Here is a 20,668-nt window from a genome sequence, read left to right as displayed (position 1 = left end):
AACGGACGCCACAATCCCCTCCTCGTACAGCTGCCGCACTTCTGCGGGGACGTCCGTGCGCAGCGCGCGCCGTCAAAAGGAGTTCCCAGTCTGTTGGGCAAGGTCGCTATCCGAAGTCTCCGCCCGGAAAGGGCTAGCAGGTCGGACCCTCGCTTTCCCTGTGCGGTCCCGATAGAACAGAATGTCGCCTAGCCGAGCCGATGTGAGCGCGGTCGCTGATACACAACGTTTCGCGGGTGAGTACTGACCTTGTCCTCGACGAATTGACAATTGTTGTAGGTCTCCCAAAGCGCCTGGAAGACCGGTTTATCGGAGTACCGGTAATGATCACCTATGAACGCTTTCAGATAATCTGTGGCCTCAGCGCCGTTGTCTGATATCATTCATGAGGTGAGTATGATGAACGGAAATTGTGAGCCACTGACAGAAGGGTATCATCGGGAAGAAATGGTGAATGACATGAAAGTGGGCGACATCGTGGAGGAAGAACCGGCCTTGCCAGCCCAGGAAGTTGCGGTCAACGGTCGCTGCAGCCCCACGCTGGAAGTTCCATTGACCGTTGCGATAGTGTGGGAGCTCCATATCGGTGTGGTGGAGGTAGGTGATCATTATGAACCTGTCAACAGTGCTATCTATTCAGCCGTGGTCTCGCCAACACGAGATGGATTGTACGGACCAGTGAGTGACCAACAGCCACGGAATGCCGTAGTACTTAATGACTTCCGAGGCACCCCAGATCCTGCTAACCACCGCGAGGACCCAGGCCATGGATGCAATACCAATATTTGAAAGTATCACGGCATTGCGCTGCCTCTCAGTAAACAGTACGGATTTTGCTGCGAAACCGATGTCAGCGGCTTGCCCTCAGGCCATGGACAGCGTTGACGTACGATCAAAGTGGTTCGTCCCTTTTGGGTAATCCTTTCGGCCAGACACGTTGAAGACTGATTGACAGGTCAGTTCGTCAATCGCGGACGTCGATCACCAGATCTTAGACTCACGCAGGTACGCGGGGAACGCGAGAAGCTGCTGGCGAATCAGCATGAATAGCGTGTAAACAGGCGTGTCCCCGAAATAGTCTTCGTAGTCGAACTCGACTTCTCCCTCCTTCGGGATGCCGAGATCGCTGCGGGTCTTGGGGATGTACACCTCGTCACGTTCCATGGACGCATGGTTGCTGTGATGACGGTGGTGCGAAATCTGCCAGCTGAAGTATGGCGTCCAGAGGAGCGTGTGTGTTATCTTTGAACGTTGCCGTTGTAAGCTGACAGTCGATCATCTTTGTGGCAGAGGCACGACGCACATATCCGACTATGTCGCACACGCGCTTGTTGGCAGAGAACGCGCCATGACCACACTGCGAATAGCACCTTATAGGGTGAGTGTAATGGAGCCCGAACAGTCGGAACTTACTTCGTGGCCGATAACCCAGATCCCGGTAAAGATCAGTCCCTGGAACCACCAACTTCGGGCATGTGAGGCCTCGTGTTGAGACAGAGAGTTTAACTTACATACTACGCAAGCCACGCGCACCATCGCATAGTCTCAGCTCCGCGATGAGTAAGGTGGTGTGTTATGTAGGTGCTGCGGAAGGTGGGATCGATGTAGACGGCGATTCTCCATGCGAGTGCTGCCATAGCTAGGTCGCGACCCAAGTACAACAAACCCGTCCGCGTATTTCGCACGTGGAGGTGTGCAGGAATAGCTGCGCGAATCTCGCTCAAGGACCTGCGACGTGATGAGTATCAGTACTGTGTAAACGTAGAGTACTCACCATGGCATGGGCGTGAATTGTGGGAGGTGGTCTTCCGAGTAGCCCTGTTTCGCTTCTGTTGCGGAAGTCATGGCAGCGCTGAAGACAGTGGTGTGCAAACACGAAGAAAATAGAAAGGAAGGCCCTACTTATGACTACGGGAGCAGAGACACGAGGGTGCGACGGCTGCGCGTCGATCATTTTATCCTTGGACCGACAATCCACCCGGGCCTTGGAATTGCATAAGTACTGTCCAAGGCGAACAGCATCTGACTTTCGGTCGCTGATTATCAAGCATGCTGGACGGCGACATATCAATCAGAAGAAGCGTGGTACAGTTGGGCATAGGCAGCAGCGAGCATTGACATTCGTGCCATGTTGTCGAGCTTCACGTCACTATCGGAAATGACCGTGGCGGGGCATTCGATGGATGTCGCGAGCATCCATTCCGAGGTTCCATGAGGTTTGAATTGCTCGGTCTGCGAGTATACCCCGAGTAGGCCTAGAGTGCATTCCAGGGCTCTGCTATTGGCGTTATTTTGTTGGGATTTCATGTTGAAACTCCTTGCGCGTCGCTGGCTAAACTGACCAACGGAGCACGCTGACATGATCAGTTCGCGCTCCTGTCGATTGCCATGAAGTACTACCAGAGGTGGGAATACGCCTCAGGATAGAAGTCGAAGTTCTGCCCCTGTTTCACGAGGAGTAGTCAGTGTTCGAGAGAAGCACAATCAAACACACGTGCCTTCGCTCGTCTTCGAGACCTCAGCATACCTAGGCCGGATCGTGTATCAGAAGCACAAATTGCTCCGGTAGAACTGTCGGAATCGTGTCGTCTGCATAGAGCGCCTGTAAAGTTCACAACAGAAGCTGTAGTCAATCACCAGCTCTCACACTTGTTAACCAAGCACCCATGGCATCGCAGTGTCAGCAATCACTTGACGCGACAAAAAGCAAGAGGAATCACTTCAGACCTCGTATCTGCGGGCTTCACTGACACTCCACTCGGTCATGACTGAGGTTGTCCATGCCCCGTGCCCGAGGTTGACCAGTGCGGCATATGATATACGAGCCCCCCCAGTCGGTATGATGAAATGCGCAACTTTGGGTTCGATAAAGTCAGACAACCTGAAGGCACAGCTGAGCAATTTCGAGGAAGATAGGTTGCCACATCTGTGAGCAGCTGCAGTCTGGACTGGGAGGCTAGGCGATGTTACGGTAACGCTTGATGACGCTGTGTTCGGTCCGATGGATCAACAGTTGTCATGAAAGAATTACTTAGGGCGTACTCACGAACTCCGTTCTTCTGTTAAGCGCTGTGCAGAATGAGCCTGGCCGCCTATTCGCGCACTCTGAGCGTCTCTCGTCCGAGCGAACAGACAAGCGATCACGGCGATATAAGCACACCCGAACGGAGGATATCTAAAAGTATGAGAACATCATTTCGAATGGCAAGGGGCTAGAGAGCCATCGGACCATGCATCTCATGTATTCAGCACTCCGCGTGCCATGCACAAGTACGTGGTAGGGATGTGATATGCATCCCCTTTCTGCTAGTCCTCGGATCTCAACATTCCAGCTAGTTGAATATAGCCAAAGACGACGCTCACCTTTTGGGCGATAGTACTACCCGCTCTTCAACTTGAACAGAGAAACATGGACCTGCTTGTCATGGGTCATCGTTCCTACCCGAAGCGATGCGTTCGCAGACCTCAATTTGACTTCGCACTGTTTGAAGGGTTAACAATGACTGCAACATCAAATGAGACTCAATGAGAAGGTCGTGACTCCAACCAATTCACGCCTGCGCTTTGTGCATTCTGAGAAGGCGACTCAGCGTCAGATACTGTTGCACTCACATATGAGGCGTCCGCTCTTCTCGACGTCTGCGCTGCAAAATGAAGGAAAGACTTTCACTACGAACAAAACTGGATGTCTATCATCCGCCCCAGCACCGGCGAAGTAGTACGTAGCCGTCATAGAGGGGCGAGGACAGTGGTGATATTGGGATGCACTAGCCAAGGCACTAGCACTATCACACATACATCAGCAGGTCGACTAAGGTTCGGTCGAAAGAGACTACTCACCTGGTTGTTGTCATGCTTCCCTTCTCCATTGTACGCTAAGGTAGTACGTCGAAATTGGTAGGCTGCATCAGATTACTTAGTACATTGTATCATACAAAAGTGAAATTAGACATCGAATGTATGCAATCGTTCTGCACACTTCAATTGTAAGAATAATGTATGAATCACCCCCGACTCCAGGTCAAAGACGAGCTTGGAGGGCAAGAGATGTCTCAATGAGCATCATGGTCGAAGAGAGGAGAATCGCGATTTAGCGCCCAAGCCTACGGCACGCTGGGCGCTTGATCGCGAACACGTCAACATAGGCACGTGACCGTGACCTTGTCCTAATACGCATCCCTCTATCCCCTCCTCCTACTCCTCCTCCTCCTCCTCCTCCTCCTCCTCTCACCTCGATGAAGCCATTGTGCTCAACTGTGCTCAACCTTGAAGCCCTGGACTAAACGCTAGACGATCTCGCTATGTCTGCGAAACTACGTATCGCGTTTGTTCACCCTGATTTAGGTATAGGTGCGTAGAGCTATGACATAGTCAAGCAGGTGCAGACCTCATGCGCTTGACGCAGGCGGCGCGGAACGACTTGTGGTTGACGCTGCCCTGGGCCTACAGAAGCTCGGGCATGAAGTCGACATATACACGTCACACCACGATCCGAACCATTGTTTCGACGAAACACGCGACGGTATGTTCCCGTAGCATCTCATGCTACGCGCGCCTTACCGTGCCCGTCCAGGAACATTGAAAGTCATAACATCACCCCGCCCTTCCCCCGCTCATTCCGCGGCAAATTCCACATACTACTCTCGCATGCTCGCCAGCTGCACCTCACGACCCACCTGCTCCGGTCGACCACACCGAAGTACGACGTGTACTTCGTCGACCAGTTGTCGACGTGTGTGCCGTTGCTGCGCGCTCTGGGGCGTACACGAGCGGTGTTCTATTGCCACTTCCCCGACAAGCTTCTCGCGGATGGCGCGTATGTGGAGGGGAAGGGTCGGCGGAGAGGGAGTCTGCTGAAACGCGTGTATCGCTTGCCCATGGACTGGCTCGAGGAGTTCACGACGAGTGAGTAGTCATGCAACGCTTGTGGTCGCATACTTAAGTTCGCGCTGCAGGACAAGCCGACGTGATACTCGCCAACTCAAAGTTCACCGCTCGAGTCTTTAAGATGCACTTCGCCTCTATCCCGTCAACGCCCAAGGTCGTATATCCCGGCATCAACTTGTCCGCCTACGAGGCTACCTCATTCGATACCCAGGACCAAGATATCCTAGACATTGCTTCGTACGTCCTCCACTGCCTAAGGACCTCGTACTGCACTGAGCTGCGCCGAAGAGTAGAGACCACCCAACGCTGCTATCGCTGAACAGATTCGAGCAGAAGAAGAATGCCGCGCTGGCCGTCGACGCGTTCGCGCTCCTCCGGAAGAAGCTCGCCAGCGACGCGACTTCTCCTTCCTCAAGCAAGATGCGGCTAGTCGTCGCCGGTAAGTCGCCGCCTTCTCCTCCAACTCCGGTAATGCTCAAGTAACACCAGGCGGCTACGACCCCCGGCTCGAGGACAACATGATGACGCTCGTCGCGCTCATCGACCGTGCCAAAGCGCACTCCCTCTCCTTCAACATCATCACCCCCTCCGCCTCGCGCATCACCGTCCCGCCCTTCAACACGACCCCCGCCGCGCCCGACGTCCTCTTTCTCCTCAACTTCACCACCGCGCAGCGGTCCGCGCTCCTCTCCGCGCCCTCCACGCTCGCGCTCCTCTACACGCCCATGAACGAGCACTTCGGGATCGGGCCCGTGGAGGCGATGGTCTGCGGCCTGCCCGTACTCGCGTGCAACGGCGGCGGCCCCACGGAGAGCGTCGTCGACGGCCCGCCGGAGGAGCGCACCGGCTGGCTGCGCGCGCCCGAGCCGGACGTCTGGGCGGACGCGCTGGCGGAGATCGTGGGCTTCTCGGCGGAGGAGCGGCAGGCGTTGGCTGCGCGCGCGAAGAAGCGGGCGGCGGAGTACTTTGGGATGGAGGCGATGGCGAAGGGCCTGGAGAGCGCGCTCAAGGAGGCGGCGGCGAAGGGCCCGGTCGTGGTCAACTCGTCGCTGCTGATGCTGTTCTGGGCGTTCCTCGCTGTGCTCGCCGCGTTTGTGGTACGGCTGTTCTCGCAATACTTCTGAGGTCGTGCTCTGCATGACTGTCATTGTACTCGACGCGCTTGTTAATGCTACTACACATTGCGATCAAGATGGCAGAGGCCGGCCTCAGTTCCTCTAGTAAAGACAACTAAACTTGGATTGCTATGGTACAGTCAGCTACATTTTGGAGTGGGCCGGGGAAGACGATATGCGATACAAGAGCGTTTGCGACACGACAGCCGAGAGACGGAACAGGAGAGCGAGGTATCCAGCAGTCGGGATATCGTACAGTAGCGCATTGTGTTCCAAAGAAAAGCGAGCAAGCCAAAGCAAAGCCTATAGACGCGAAGCGCAGAAATAACGTAGACTGCAACGAAAGGTATCTACAATGAAGATGAACAGGGTCGTGGTCTACAGATGTCGTACAGTCGTGCCTGATGCAACGACGCACCAAGGGGAATTCTCAATATTCATCCTCTTCTGGCTGCTCGCTCGCGACCCGAGAGGTAGCGACGGACGTCGCCCGGGACGTCGCACGCGATCTCCTCCGGCTCCTGCTGCGCCGCGACTCCGCCTCCGCCTCCCTCCGCTCATGCTCCTCGATCTCCTGCTCCGACATCGGGTAGCGCCGCACGGTCTTGAGCTCGTACACGCACGGCAGCCCGCCGCACAGGTCCCTTACGAGCTGCTCGTTCGCCTCGCACCCGCCGTACATCGTGTCCTGGCCGAGCCAGTCGAAGCGGAGGAGCGTCTGCGGGAGGCGGCCGCCGGGCACGCCCTGCGCGGTCGAGCGGTTGTGGTAGTACGCCTCGGAGAGCACGCGCTTCTGCGCGTCGGACGCGGTGTTGTACTGCTGCTGCGTCAGGCGGCCGTTCATGTAGTTGCAGATCGCCTCGATGACGTCCCCGCACGTCACGCCGGCCTCCGCGCTCGCCGCGGGCACCTCGATGGGCGCGGGGATCGCGCGCGACACGAGGCGGAGGGACGTGACGCGCGGCCAGGTGGCGGGCGCGTTCCGGCCGTTCGACCACGAGCGGTGGGAGGGGTCGCACGAGCGCTGGCACTGCGCGGTCGAGAAGAGCATGTTCCATTTGATGAAGTCGTGGGTGCCTTCCTCGGGCGGCGGCGTGAGGAGCGGGTTCAGCTCTGGCCGCGCCCGCACTTTCTTCACCATGAGCGGCGTCAGGACAGGGCCATCTGCGCGATCGCGTGGTCAGCGAGTGCGTGGCGAAACTGTACGATCGCTCACAATGTGGCCCCTCTGCAAACTTGTCGATCTTGTCGAACTGGTTCGCGTACATCGGCGGCACGCGTGCGTTTTGCGGCGGGGCCTGGGGGCACTGGGGGGCGGGGCGGGGGCAGCCTGGGGCGGGAGGCCTCCGGCCCCAGGGTGCATGAACGGCGTACCTGGCCAGCCCTGTGGCATAATAAACGGCGTCCCCATAGGCATGCCCATCCCCATCATATTCCACATCGCTGGATGCATCCCGGGAGGCGGCCCTCCGTAGCCAGGCGGCAGCGGTTGTTGGAAGGCATTGTATCCCGTCCCGGGCGCGGACTGTGGCGGGAAAGACTGCGTGTGAGCACCTGGCGAGCCCGCTTGCATGTACGGGGAGTTGGCGGCGGAGGCACTCGTAGGAAAGCCTGTCCAGTCGGCTGAAAAACCGCCGCTTCCGACTGGCGCGACCGGGGAGTTCGGGGCCTGCTGCGGGGGCAGCGCGACGGGGGGGATGAAGTAGGACCCGGGCGGGCCGCCCATCATCTGTGGCCCCACGAAGACGGGGAACTGATGGGGGGAGGCCCAGGGCGGCATGGCTTGCGGGCTGTGGGGGGAGAGGGCGGGGAGGTGTGGGGGCTGCCTGGGGGAGGCGGAATGGGAGCCAGGAGCGGGCGGAATAACGGGCGTATACTGCATCTTCGCGCCGTCACGAGATATGCGCTGGAAGGGGCAGTTCTGGGGACGGGAAGACCCTGCGTGTCACTGCGGTCCAATCGTGGATGGCTGCGCGACGATCCCGGAATGGGCAGCAGCACAACAGGGCGATGCCCGACGATACACGCACCGTGATGGCAGTTCTGGTCAGCAGCTGCGTCCTCGCCAGCCCTGCGAATGACTCGAGCAGACACTCTGACGGTCTGAGGCTGTGAGATGAGGCCGATGTGTAGATCCGTGCTGCTCGAAGTGTATGGAACCACCACGCCTTTGCGGTGCGCCTTCACAGCCAGACAAAAGGATATCGTCGCGCTTCCGTACCCTGGGCCCAAGACTGAAGCTGGTGAGATGGAGAGGACGCTGAAAGTAGAGGGCGCGGGTTCATCTCAGCCGTCCTCCTCAATTAGCAGTCTCGCGCGCAGGAGCGCTGAGATCAATAAATCAGTGCTCCGGAAGACGCCGGCCATGTACAACTTACTACATAAGTACAAGCCACCGGTTACATCGCTTGCTCGGATTCGAAGCGGGCAGCGTGCAAACAGACTCAGCACCATGCAAGACTAGACATTGTTTTTAAACATGACTGTGATCTATTGCATGTACATGTGAGTGGTGAACCCATGGCTACTGGCAACGGCACGTCGTCTCTCGCTGTCAATGGCGATACGCAAACAAAACATTGACCACCATCCGAACCTTCCGGAGACGACGTCTTGACAGTAGGTTCCCGCCGCCGCTCATGCAATGGGTTGCAAGTGTATAGTGAGTACCTGGGTGTGCAGCTGGAATGCAGCTACGAATCAGTACTCAGTATGTGCTCGCTCCGGTACGTGTGTTGTCTCAGTATTGGCTGTAGATGATCAACTGCCTACAGAAATCGCAGGCCAGGACCGAGAGCTGCAATCATCGTACTCAAGAGGGCCCACAACGCCAGGGCCAGACTAGTCAAGCGACGATAGTCATTGAGAAGTTGCTAAACCACGCATACTGATCCCTCGGACTAGCATACTCCTGCTCATGGCCCCCGAAGAAAGTGCTACACGCTCATCAGCCTCCACGCAACGCTGAGGGATACCCAAGATACGCACCTGAAGAACAGACCCGTGAAGCCGACGGGCTCCGCCTGTTGCACCTCCTTGATCCCGAACAAGCTCTTCCCGGGTAACGCGGTGGGATACGCAACAGCCGTGCTCGTCTCGAACGCCGTGACGAACTGCAGCAAGGGACCAGGATCCGTGGTACTGAGCCTTGTAGTGGTCGACGTACTCTGCACCGTCGTTGTGTTCGGCAGCAAGGTCGTGACTAGCTCCACAGGTATGGTAGGGTCAGCTGTGCGCATCGTGCCTCCTGGTGCAGGCGACGCCGGCACCGCGTCGTCCGTGTCATCGCGCGACATCAGGAAGTTGCTGTCAGGCCACAGAGCGATACGCAGAGGCCCTCCAAGTAGACCCCCCAAGAGACCACCAGAGCTGGACCCAGAAGAGCCATCGGCGCCACTATCGTTCGCACTGCCGTCACCCTTGGAAGGTGCAACAGCGTCCCGATAGAAGACATCCGAACGATCGATGACAGGTTGGCCATTCACCTCCAGAAGGAATCCGCCGTCCTGCGCACCGGGCGTGTTCAATGTCACCGTCTGCCTTACCCGAGTCCAGTTGCCAGCAGCGAAGTAGAAGGAGCCCCGGCCGACAGAGAGGCCGTACGCAGCGTCGCAGACGGACTGTGGCGGCGTCGAGCAGAGCGCCTTCGTCTGCTTGTCCTTCGGGGCGTACTGGCGCACCGACCGATGTGAGCTCGACGTCCGAGGATCGCAACGTGCAGACATACCAGATACAGCTCCCCCGCGCCGTCTGGCCTCCACATGAGCCGTGTGCTGAAGCACGTCACGGCGGCATCGCCGCCAGAGCAGCCTACCTTGCCGCCATAGATGCCCGGGAGCTTCCCGCCCTGGACCCAGTCAAAGTCGCCCGGGAAGAACACGCTGTACTCGAGGGCCACGCCCCGCGCGCCGCGCAGGTCCAGCGGCGTGGCGTAGAAGTCCGCGCCGCCCTGGGGCGTGTCCGGGTTTCCAGGATCGATCGAGTCCTGGGGGTAGAACAGCTGCATCACCGCGGCCGCGATCGTGCTTTGCGGCGAGTCCGCGGAGGTCGCAGGGGCGCTGGCGGATGCGGCGTCTGCGAGGAAGGCGAGCGGGGCCAGGCCAGGGTCCGCGGGGACACCGGGCAGGATCTGCACGTTCTTCTGCCCCGAGGGGAAGTAGGTGATGTTGAAGGCGGAGAGGTTCGTCATTTGCGCGGGGGCGATCCACGCCGTCTGTAGTGCGGCGGGCGGGGGCATGGGCGAGATCGTTACCACAGCCGTTACGGTCACGGATGCCGCGGGGACGGTCACGGTGACAGGAGGTTCTGTCAACGTCGCTGTCAGCGTGTCGGTCGCGATGTCTGTGACGGTCGTCGGGCTTGGGATGGTTATCGGCACGACGAGAGGGTCCGTCGACGGGGTCGCACTACCCGCAAGGGGCGACGGCAGGACGAAGCCTGGGGCGCCAGCAGCAGGGACGTAACAGAAGCGGCAGCCTCAAGGACCGCGGAGCCTGTGGGCACTGTCGCCGGCGCGTCAAGGATAGACGACGTGACCACGTCGGTCACCCAGACGGTCTCTGTGGCGGACGGCTGCCCGACGGAGTCTTGTGCATCGGCGAGCAAGGCGCAGGAGACAAATGCGAGGCACAGTCTCACGAACAGTAACATGCCATGGTTGTGAGCGCAAACCTTGACAGCAATGCAAGCGAGCCCTGCGACATTCAGCCCGCGACCATGGTCTCATACGAAATGCAGCATGATCAACATACATCCGCCACCGTCAGCGACGCAACAAGGGATATCAACATAACACAATTGCCCTCACGGTACATTCACGGGTCCGCAACGCCGAGGGTCACAGCGCAAACCCAGTATGCCAAACTGCCAAAGCAATACAAATCTCAGTCTGAGAACCAAGAGATATATGCAGAAACGCGCACCGCGGTCCACCCACATGTTGGTTTCTTGCACTGATCTATAACGGGCAGTTACGAAATAAACGGGTAGACAGACCTTCGGACGTAGCGAGGCACATGCATGGGCTAACGAGATTCCCCTGATAGATTGCGCTTCCGTACTGCGAACGAGTCCCCTCCCAGGACACTGCGCAGGCAATTGGGGCAACATCGGGCGTAAGAAGCCATTTAGCGTTCCCATGTGCGGCTCTGTATAGGACCACCGATTCAATGGCGGTCCAGACGGTTCCGCGATGGCGACATGCAGAGGATGCAGGCGATTGGCGTGCATGCCGCGGCTGACGCTGACGCTGACGAGAGCCCCGCCGAGGGGGGCGGCATTCTGTAAATAACCAATTAATTGTCCTCCACGGAACCGTACTGCAGTTACAACGCACACGCCAGAGCGCGCGGCATACGAACACATCCAACATTCAGAGCACAATGACAGCATACAGTACTCGAGCCCATAGTGCACATTTTCGCCCAAGGACCAGACACCTGCGGGGCGCTGTGAGCAGGGAGCGCGAAGACGGGCGGGAGGGGACGGCTCACCAATGCATCGTTGCCGAGCCGCTGCACTCACGGCCAACTCTACGAGCACGAAGAACGGCCCTGAGCACTGCCCGAGCAACGACCTCAACGTATTAATAGTACAACGAGTAGTAGATAGCGAGAGCGACGGACACGAGACGAGAGAGACGAGGTGGAGAGCATGACGAAACCATGGATCATAGACAGTGAGAGCATCTTCAATAGAACGAGTTGACGTTGACGTTGTTCACGCGGATCCCGTTCCCGTTCGGGTCCACGCCGTATTGCATCGTCGGGCCCGGCGCGCCCGGGAAGTCGTAGTACGTATTCGGAGCGAACATCTTCTCGTCCTGGATGTTCACTTGACTTTGGTACTCAGTATAGCCCAACCCAGTCGTGTCGGGCGGGGTGACGGCCTGTTGGCTCAGCGCGTACTGCGGGACGTGCGCCCTGAAGTCGGGACTCGACGGGTTGCTCGACTCGGAGGACGCACCAGGCGAGAGCGCGGGCGGCGAGTGCGACAAGTGCGAGTGGCCCGAGTCGGATGGCGGGTTCCTCGGGTATCCCTGCTGCTGGTCCCAGGAAGCCGAAGCGTACGTCGGGGTCGGCTCCACGTACCCGTTCGCCTGGTAGCCCGACGATCCAGCCTGCGACAGCGTGGGCCGCGTGCTGCTGGCAGACGACGCGACGGAACTCGCGCGGGCGGGCGACGACGCGGCCGACCACCCGCGCTGCGCGAACGGCACGTCCATGCCCTCGTACGTCTCGCCCGCGAACGCGTTGAAGTCGGGCAGCTCTCTGTGCGGGTACGTCATGTTGTTCACCAGGTGCAGAATCTCTTCCTTCTCGCGCGTCACCTCCGGCGTCGGGTTCGCGAGCAGGTCGCTCTCGAATAACGGCGCAAGCGTGCCGAGGATCGTGATCGCACCGTCCGCGATGCCCGGCAGGCAGCAGTCCGGCTTGAACAGCGTGATCGCCTTCTTGATCTGCTCCTGGTACAGGTGCGCGCGGGACTGGATGGGTTGATGATGATTTGCAGGGAGAAGAACATCGCGACCGAGAACGTCTGGCAGGGGCCCCAGATGAAGTGACCCGGTGTGTTCGAGTCGTGCGCCTGCGCCATCAGGCCGATCAGGTCCGACGCGCAGTGAATTCCGATGTCCAAGCTCATCGGCAAGAGGATGTTGGGACGATGAAGGGTGAAGCGGATGTAGTTGTACAAGCCGCGCAAGATCGTGCCCTGGACAGCGAGACGGCGAACAGCCGGCATCGGGCTGACAAGGTTGTTGGTCAACTCCTGGCCATCCTGGAACACCTCCTTAGGGAGCTCGTCAAACCAGTCAGTCAACAGCTTATCCCTCTGCTGCAGGATCGGCAAGGTGACCCTGATGTTCGCCATCGCCTCGTCCGAAGTCGCCGCGGAGATGTACATAAGCTTGAAGAGGGCGATATTCGGCAGGTGGATCCTGTCCGAGCCGACGGAGTTCGGGTTGTGTGCTGGCAGCTTGACGTCGAAGTGGTCAGAGGCAATACGGATGGGCCGACCCAGAGAGAAGGCGTGCCAGCGCTCGACGAGCATAAGGTTCCACCATGCCCAGCGGCGCCGCTCAGCGAGCTCGACCGGCAAGACGTTCTGGGGATCGCGGTGCAGACCCATAGCGGTAGTAATGGTGAGCAGCTCGCCGCACAGAATCCAGACCTCCTCGCGGCGCTTCTCTGAGAAAATGAGGTAGTGCGTCTGCGCCAAAACGAGCTCGACCAGCTCGAGCGTGTAAGTCCTGTGCGTCGGCGTGATCTCGCGGTGACGCTCGAGAAGATCGCAGGATACCCTAAAGTAGGTGTTTCCCAATTCGATCGCACCGCCGCGGAGGAGGGAGAAGAGTTTGTGATCGAGAGGAAGATACCGGATAGTGATTGCGATAACGACGCAAACAGTGGCGAGCTCGACGCGGGTCATGGACTGGCCGTTCCTAAACCGCCGCCACGCATCGCGAATGGTTGGCTCATGAACGAAGCGGTAGATCCAGTTGCAGTATTCGAAGTAATGGTTGATGAGGTACTCCACGGTGTTGTGATCGGGGAGCTGTGCGACAAGATCTGCGTCGTGGTGACGCACGTCGAGGACGGGGACATGGTTCGACAAAAAGCTCGGAAGGCCCTGCGAAGGTCGCCCGCCGACGAACTACAGCACGTAGAGATACCCTAAGCAAACTGCACGCCACAGTGACATCACGACATACCTGGTTCACGGCGAACACATCGCTGGTAGGGCCCAAGAACATCCCAGACATGTTTTGTACCGCCTGAGGCGGCGCATCGAAAGTAACTGGTGCCATGTCTATGTCGGATGGGTTTTCCTGGGTAGCTGCGCGCAGCGAAGCCACCGCTGGATGAGAAGCGCCTTGATTGCCTTGTTTCAGTTGGCGCTCCAACGCCTCCAGCTGGTGCCGAACCTGTGCGACCTCGTTGAGTAGATCGGTGTTCATGCTGCAACAACATGAGCTGACAGTGACGACAGAATCGCATGGCGGTGCTTACTTTGCATCAGGTACAACGCCACCAATTAGGCACGATTGCTCGACGGGTACGTTATCAGCCCGGTCAGACTCAGGATCGCTGGCGGGTTCAGGCTCGTAGACATCCATGGTCTCTCCCTGAGGTCCAACGAAACGCCACTGGCCGTTGCCGCCATACCCTTCGTCCTCGTAGCGGCAAGCGGTCTCGCTCTCTGCAAATGGTTCGACACGTGTCGTCAGCTTCAACATGACATCAGCGAGCGAGAACGACGAACTTCGCAGTTGACACGACGAGCAGGGTCGCTTCCTGCAGAGCGAGGACTCGGTAAGCGAGGGCGGCGAAGAGAAGCTGACGCAGCGACACACCTATCGCACTTGAGCTTGTTCTTGCGGCAGGGCCCGCAGTTCAGCACCCTACGGGCGCGCTGGGCCGCCTTGCTGCCGCCGTTCTGTAGTGAGTTCCCGTTGCCGTCGTCAGACATGGCGTTGGCGAGGATGTAGTGGTAAAGAGAAGAGGACTTCGCGCCGGGACCGAGGAGTACGAGGGGTGGTCACAGACAGTGGGCGGCTTCTAGTCCGCCTGTTGCACAGCGCCTGCACAGCTTAGTGGGTGAAGACGCAGGAGCGGTGTACGCTGGCGAGGTTAGTGGCCGGATGCGGTGGCCACACTAGCTCGAGGGTGAGGTGACTCGAGGCAGAGGCAGCTCTCGTAGGGGACGACGCCACACGAGATGGGAGGAAGTGAGAGAGCTGCGCGCCTGGGCCGACTGGGGATTAATAGTATATTTGTAAGCCCGACTAAAGCCTCCCTAGACTACTATATTAAGCTTCCGCGCACCCAAGCACGCTCCCCGCGGACGGTCCCCAGCCAACATCGCGATTGCAAGAACTCTTTATCCTCCCGATCCCGTTACAGTACCCCTGCCTCGATATGCCTCCGCCGCCCGCCGCCTGCCGCAGCCACTCATACCGCACCCTCAACGACCGGCCGCACCTCCGCTGCACGGCCGGGCAGGGAGGAGGCCGGGTTATTGCCATTCCAGCCGAACTCTATTGTGCATCGTAAGCCTTAAGTCGGGCGCTTGATCGGTGTGGCAAGTAACGCGTGGTGCGCTTACGGCGCTTACGGGCTTCCGCGAGTGACACACGTTGCAGCTGCCGCCGCTTGCCAGTCCGGCATTGTATGTGTGCAAGTTCGAAGCTGGCCACACCAGCATCGCCTGCAAATGACCACGGGTGTGGACGACTCTCATTTACAAGTCTCCCAGAAGTATTACTGACAACACCAGCCATAACCGCACCCATCGTACCACAGTTCGAACTCTCACCACACATCCACAGAGCCGTAGAAAGCACGCTCGAGAGTCCAGACGAGTCTCGCTCACCCGATCCTCATTCGGATCACACAACAACAATGGCGGGGGCATCCAACTCTTGAGGTCACATCAGGGATTCACCGATGTCGATGAGGCCTGAGGCACCAACGCCAGACGCGCATCTCCCATGTCAATGTACCCGGCGGCACGATGCACGTCCTTTGCGTAGCATCAGCCCTGGCGGAAGGCACAGCTGTGACAGCGAGGTGCCATGGGGCTCTATGGGACTGAAGTGTAGGTCGCGGCCCGTCTGCATCAGAGCTTCGTCAATAACAAACCTACGACCACAACCGCGATCATGCTTGAGGGCGTCACGACGCAGTAACTCCAGAACACCGTTCGGCTTAGCAGGCGCTCGAACGCGTCCATCCGAGGCAGTCTGCGTTATCTGCGCGGGCGGCGAAGTGAGCAGCAGGACGTTGTGCACGACGACCACCGGGCTGGGAGGGGGACCGGCACGGCACGGCGAATAAAGAAGCGCACGGCGGGCATCGCGCGAAGCAGGCAGGGGCCACAGAAGTGGGACGATGGTTATGAAGAAGGCGGCGGTTAGCGGCGAACGTCCATAATAAGATAAGCTCGAGCCACACTCACTCTTCGAAGACCGGCTGCCAGTTCTCCTTCGTCGCCTACATGAACAGCGGCAGCAGCACGGCCGGCGCGAGGATCCATCGCGACAGCACCGCACTGCTGACTATCTTGCTCCCTCCCGGCCGTCGTTCCCCGTTCCCCGTCTCTCCTCTAGAGCGCCTTCGTCCCCGTAAGTCCTTATCAAAAGAAATTCCGAGAGGACCGGGTCCTGGAAGTGCGCGCTGAATTTGAGCCCGCGAGGCGCGTTGGCGCTGGCTTGCGAACAGGCAGGCGCGCGTGTCCGTCACCGCCACCGTGGCTGGCGTGTAAAAGTACGCGCCCTGCACGACGAGCGTCAGTGGAGGAGAGCAATCGCCCGCCATGTCCAGCGCGCCTCGGATGCACTCAATATGTGCCAGTGTCCGCTGGAGCGGGGAGATACACGCGACCACGAGGGCGGCCAGCGCTGCCCAAAATGGCAACTTCATGCGTTCGCAGAAGACCTTCCACAGTTCGCGAAGACGATTGTCCAAGCGTCGACGGCGCGACTGCCATATCGAAGACGTAGGCTCCGTGTGGAGGCGCCGGGCGAGCGGGAGATTGCCCACATCGTCGTCGGACTCCTCGTCGCGGGGTGACGCATTGGGCTCGTCAACGTTGCAGGGGCACATAGTTTGAGGAAGAAGTCTGTCCTGCCTCTCTGTCATTGGTTATGGCCACCGGCGTGTCATCCGAGCCGCCTTCTGGCGGCGGCTCAGCAGAGTCTGAGTAGACCGTTTCCACAGGCTCCGCGACCGGCTTGTGGACAGGCTCCGACGAAGTTTCTCCGGCGACTTCGGGATCCGCTTTGGACAGAAGACGTACCCCGTAACTCCAACGGACCTGCGAGAGAATCGTGGCTCTCAGCACAGGAAACACGGCTTCTGCGCGGACGGAGATTACATTCCATCATCCCAAGCCCCGGATGGAGGTCGAGGTACATATGTCAGCGCCCGGCCAAGCATCTCCTCGCCACTATCGCCCGCGCCCCACTTCAAATCTCTGGGACGGTAATCACCAGGCTTTGCATGAGGGCTATGGGCAGCGTGTTTGAATTCATGAACATTCCTGCGGCCGTTGCGAAGGCCCTGTGGCACCATGACAAGCAGGATGTCAATTGTACGCCACATGCATCAAATGTAAGGATTGCAGATAGAAACCGTCAGTCATTCGGGATATGAGCGGCGATGTAGAGCCAAGTGGACGTACCTCTGGATTTCTCTGAGCAACCATCCCAAGAACTGTGCGAAAGTTATCGAAGCGACGGTCGTTAGGGCGAATAAAATGGATATAATTCATAGCTCGCGCAGTTTCGCCGGTAGTCAAAGGATGAGTATTGGAAGAACACACTTGTGTCTGCGAGGTACCGCGCTCACTTGGTAAGAGGAAGAACGCTGCTTTGGAGAGCAACAGCGCCGGCGTGAAGAATGATACGTTGACACGATTGATTTGCTGGCAAGCATATGGTCGTCAGCGCCTGCCGTCGAAATCGGTCTTTGTCAGAGTGACACTGGAGTGACCGACCTTGTGTTGGTTTGTCTAAGATGCCCTTTCGCGCCAGGATGTACCCAGCTGAACAGACCAGCACGACTTCAAAAATAGCCTGCCGTCAGCGCGTTAGCTGCAACACCCCTGTCTAGCTTTGCATGGAAGTAGAGAGGACTATGTAGTAATACGAACGTGCACTCACATCATGGACTGTGAGCAACAGCGGTCCAAACGGTGTCCCCGAGTCCGTCGCATCCATTCCTGGTTGGCCTGACTTGGCAGAATAGCTCGCAGAGTGTAAATGGGGGGATCGCGCCGCCGTTACTACGCGTTGAACTTGAAGCTGAAGAGGTCATGAGGCTGATGGGGCTATGACTTCCTGCAGTCGGTCTGCACCCGTTCTGGCAAAAAAAAAAACCGGCGCATTTGAGTAGGTTACACTAGCGGCTACATGACTCAAGTAAGTTACCTGCTGTGGCGTGTGGCGCATGATTATTACTATTGAGTCAGATCTCGGGCAAGGATTGTTCCTGTTAAGGTTATGTTATACAGTCTAGTAGTACAGTATCAGTGCCATGGTATGTCCCAGTAATACAGAGCCAGACGAGCTTACCTCAGTCGCGTCCTCGTGGTACTCGACTGAGGTAGCTTTACACTACGCGCGGCGTCCGTTACAGTCGTCCGTCAGTCACGTGTCCGCGTCGTCACAAGCGCGCGCGTCACGGTCCCTCCTCAACAGTTGGATCCGAGTCCGAACCTAGGAAGAACTCACCAAGTTATATTCTCCATTTATGGCTCTTGAATCGGAGTGAGCGCAAACCATACACTCAAGTCAATGTCAACTATTACTACAATGACCCAGAGTCCTGAAGGCCTGAAGGCCCGACTCCTTGACTCCGAGTCAAGTCAGCTGGTGGCACGAGATGTTCCAGCAGCCTTGGATTTACTGATATGCCTCTCGTCGCGAAATTGGCGACTCATACATTGATGTGCGTCTCGACTCTCACGTTAACCGTCCGTTTCACGGGCTTCGCTGCGCTCTTTGGCGATCAGTCAATGGGACGCGCTGGATGCGGCGATGCTCTCCTAAAAGCCCTCTTCGCCGAGACTGCGTTCGATGCGAACATATCCTCCGCTGCTATGCGGAATTTCTCGTACCTTTGGAGTCAACGGATGTCACTGATACCCAAGCAAGCACTGGAGTTGTCCTGCGAATCAGACACGGTGATTTTCCATCGCATACCATGAAAGCCGCATCTTGAGATGGTCTACTGCAAGCGACACCGCAAGCAACATGATGACCACGAATGAGTCTACTCTCCGACTCTCATGAATCCGATGTTCCACAGGAGCGGAGCGATAGTGTCTCGTGTTGTATCTCCTAGTGACGTGTACATACAATGAGTGACTACGATGAGTTATATCTTACATTGTTGTCCCAGATGGCAGAGTCAGAAAAAGTATTCCGGGGCCATTGCATCCACTCGCGGCTACATAGCCAATATATTAGGCTCCCAGAGCCACAGTAGATCCCAGCGACAGCGACAGCGCAAGCTATGACCCGCCATAGCCACAATAGGCGCGGACGCGCGCCGAAATAGCAGCCAATGGATGTTACGTTCAAGTCGGCTGACATCTTATGATGAACTTCGCTGGGAGAGAAACGTTGCGGCCACTTCCGTTTGGAAGGGGCCACACATGAAGTGGGCCGGCGTGTGCGAGGCCTTCACCTTCGCCATCAAACGGAGCAGCTCCGATGCGCATTGTCTCGCGACATCCAAGCTCGTCGGCAAGAGGATCCAGGGACGGTGGAGCGTGAAGCGGAGGGAGTTGTACATGAAGCGCAAGATCGTGCCCTGGACAGCGGGACGGCGAACAACTGGGTGTAGGCTGGCGAGGCCGTCGATCAATTCTTGACCTTCCTGGAGCATTTCATGAGGGAGCTCGGCGAACCAGTCAGTCAACAGCTTATCCTTCTGCTGCAGGACCGACCAGGTGACCTGGAGTTTCGCCGTCGCCTCGTCCAAGGTCGCTGCGGAGATGTGCATGAGCTTGAAGAGGGCGAAGTGCGGCAGAAAGAGCCTGTCCGAGCCGAAGGGGTTCGGATTCTCCGCAGGCAGCTGGACGTCAAAGTGATCAGAGCCGTTGTGGTTAAGCCGGCCAAGACAGAAGGCCTGCCAGCGCTCGATGAGTATAAGGTTCCACCACGCCCAGCGGCGACGTTCAGCCAGCTCGACCGGCAAGACGTTCTGAGGATCGCAGTGCAGGCCCATAGCGGTAGCGATAGTGAGCAGCTCGCCGCACATAATGCAGACCTCCTCAAGGCGCGTCTCGAAGACAATGAGATAGTGGGTCTGCGCCAAAAGGAGCTCGACAAACTCGAGCGTGTGTGTCGGCGTGATCTCGCGGTGACGCTCGAGAAGATCGCGGGACAACTTAAAGCAAGTGTTTCCCAATTCGATTGCACTGCCGCGGAGGGCGGAGAAGAGTTTGTGACGACTCAGAGGGAGATATTGGATAGCGATGGCGATAACGACACAAACAGTGGCGAGCTCGACGCGGGTCATAGACTGGCCGTTTCTGAACCGCCACCACGCATCGCGAATGGTTGGTTCATGGACGAAGCGGTAGATCCAGTTGCAGCATTCGAAATAATGGTTGATGAGGTACTCCACGGTGTTGTGGTCCGGGAGCTGGGCGACAATATCTGCGTCATGGTGACGCACGTCGAGAACGGGGACATGGTTCGACAAAAAGCCCGGAAGGCCCTGTGAAGGTCGCCCGCCGACGAACTACAGCAAGTAGAGATACCCTAAGCAAACTGCAGACCACAGAGACCTCATGACATACCTGGTTCACGGCGAACACATTGCTGGTAGGGCCCAAGAACATACCAGACGTGTTTTGCATCGCCTGAGACCCGGTAGTTGCTGCCCCCGCCTCCTTCTCTGCATCCGTGGGTCTGTGTGAGCGGAACCACGAGCTCCACTCATGTTCCAAGTCGGAGATCACCTCCAGTATGGATGGTCTTGTGGAAGGAACTCCGTTCCAGCACTTCCCCATGATACACCAGATGGTGTCAGATAGCCCAAGACGCGCAGCGTCGGGCGGACGCTGAGGTCGTGCACCATTGACGATCTTGTTTATAATGGCCCCGTCGTGCCAACTGCTCTGGTACGGCATTTCTCCGTGAATATCTACTTGGC

General features: G+C 58.1%; 7 protein-coding genes across 7 annotated transcripts; 1 reads left to right on the top strand and 6 right to left on the bottom strand.

Annotated features, from left to right (window-relative positions):
• Nucleotides 1-72: 72 nt before the first annotated feature.
• On the bottom strand, nucleotides 73-1,845 carry B0H18DRAFT_1083614 (fatty acid desaturase-domain-containing protein; the record flags this gene model as incomplete). Its single annotated transcript, XM_048031686.1, has 10 exons — nucleotides 73-188; nucleotides 245-373; nucleotides 426-616; nucleotides 677-836; nucleotides 891-944; nucleotides 1,002-1,242; nucleotides 1,304-1,357; nucleotides 1,414-1,465; nucleotides 1,516-1,728; nucleotides 1,775-1,845. The coding sequence occupies 10 exons, from the start codon at nucleotides 1,843-1,845 to the stop codon at nucleotides 73-75; spliced, it is 1,281 nt and encodes a 426-aa protein (XP_047896264.1).
• A 2,456-nt stretch (nucleotides 1,846-4,301) lies between these two features.
• On the top strand, nucleotides 4,302-6,121 carry B0H18DRAFT_1083613 (alpha-1,3-mannosyltransferase ALG2; the record flags this gene model as incomplete). Its single annotated transcript, XM_048031685.1, has 7 exons — nucleotides 4,302-4,350; nucleotides 4,406-4,526; nucleotides 4,574-4,905; nucleotides 4,956-5,124; nucleotides 5,181-5,316; nucleotides 5,400-5,924; nucleotides 6,080-6,121. The coding sequence occupies 7 exons, from the start codon at nucleotides 4,302-4,304 to the stop codon at nucleotides 6,119-6,121; spliced, it is 1,374 nt and encodes a 457-aa protein (XP_047896263.1).
• Nucleotides 6,122-6,432: 311 nt separating this feature from the next.
• On the bottom strand, nucleotides 6,433-7,270 carry B0H18DRAFT_872551 (uncharacterized protein; the record flags this gene model as incomplete). Its single annotated transcript, XM_048040238.1, has 2 exons — nucleotides 6,433-7,166; nucleotides 7,219-7,270. The coding sequence occupies 2 exons, from the start codon at nucleotides 7,268-7,270 to the stop codon at nucleotides 6,433-6,435; spliced, it is 786 nt and encodes a 261-aa protein (XP_047896262.1).
• A 1,577-nt stretch (nucleotides 7,271-8,847) lies between these two features.
• On the bottom strand, nucleotides 8,848-10,652 carry B0H18DRAFT_1083611 (uncharacterized protein; the record flags this gene model as incomplete). The annotated part of the gene is made up of 4 exons (XM_048031684.1): nucleotides 8,848-8,938; nucleotides 8,991-9,673; nucleotides 9,730-10,408; nucleotides 10,462-10,652. The coding sequence occupies 4 exons, from the start codon at nucleotides 10,650-10,652 to the stop codon at nucleotides 8,848-8,850; spliced, it is 1,644 nt and encodes a 547-aa protein (XP_047896261.1).
• A 1,606-nt stretch (nucleotides 10,653-12,258) lies between these two features.
• Nucleotides 12,259-14,595, bottom strand: B0H18DRAFT_1143185 (uncharacterized protein). Its single transcript, XM_048035660.1, has 5 exons — nucleotides 14,356-14,595; nucleotides 14,265-14,296; nucleotides 14,012-14,201; nucleotides 13,714-13,960; nucleotides 12,259-13,655 (listed from the first exon to the last, which is right to left on the bottom strand). The coding sequence occupies exons 1-5, from the start codon at nucleotides 14,469-14,471 to the stop codon at nucleotides 12,327-12,329; spliced, it is 1,914 nt and encodes a 637-aa protein (XP_047896260.1). The 5' UTR covers nucleotides 14,472-14,595; the 3' UTR covers nucleotides 12,259-12,326.
• A 1,025-nt stretch (nucleotides 14,596-15,620) lies between these two features.
• Nucleotides 15,621-17,721, bottom strand: B0H18DRAFT_1083610 (uncharacterized protein; the record flags this gene model as incomplete). Its single annotated transcript, XM_048031683.1, has 7 exons — nucleotides 15,621-15,744; nucleotides 15,960-15,994; nucleotides 16,019-16,627; nucleotides 16,710-16,817; nucleotides 16,984-17,062; nucleotides 17,495-17,577; nucleotides 17,665-17,721. 7 exons carry the CDS (start codon nucleotides 17,719-17,721, stop codon nucleotides 15,621-15,623), a joined length of 1,095 nt encoding a protein of 364 aa, XP_047896259.1.
• Nucleotides 17,722-19,099: 1,378 nt separating this feature from the next.
• Nucleotides 19,100-20,645, bottom strand: B0H18DRAFT_1116537 (uncharacterized protein; the record flags this gene model as incomplete). Its single annotated transcript, XM_048033446.1, has 2 exons — nucleotides 19,100-20,254; nucleotides 20,313-20,645. 2 exons carry the CDS (start codon nucleotides 20,643-20,645, stop codon nucleotides 19,100-19,102), a joined length of 1,488 nt encoding a protein of 495 aa, XP_047896258.1.
• Nucleotides 20,646-20,668: the final 23 nt, after the last annotated feature.

The sequence above is a fragment of the Fomitopsis serialis genome, assembly GCF_022376445.1.
Source record: "Fomitopsis serialis strain Sig1Antser10 chromosome Unknown B0H18scaffold_15, whole genome shotgun sequence".
NCBI classification, from domain to species: domain Eukaryota; kingdom Fungi; phylum Basidiomycota; class Agaricomycetes; order Polyporales; family Fomitopsidaceae; genus Fomitopsis; species Fomitopsis serialis.
Note: the sequence above shows the minus strand (reverse complement) of the source record. Positions and strands in the feature narration are given on the sequence as shown.

Coding starts and splice junctions, on each gene's coding strand:
- B0H18DRAFT_1143185 (XM_048035660.1), bottom strand. CDS start 14,471: ATGTCTGACGACGGCAACGGGAACTCACTACAGAACGGCGGCAGCAAG. Junction 14,297..14,355: donor AACAAGCTCAAGTGCGATAG/GTGTGTCGCTGC, acceptor CTCGCTCTGCAG/GAAGCGACCCTGCTCGTCGT. Junction 13,656..13,713: donor ATGTGTTCGCCGTGAACCAG/GTATGTCGTGAT, acceptor TACGTGCTGTAG/TTCGTCGGCGGGCGACCTTC.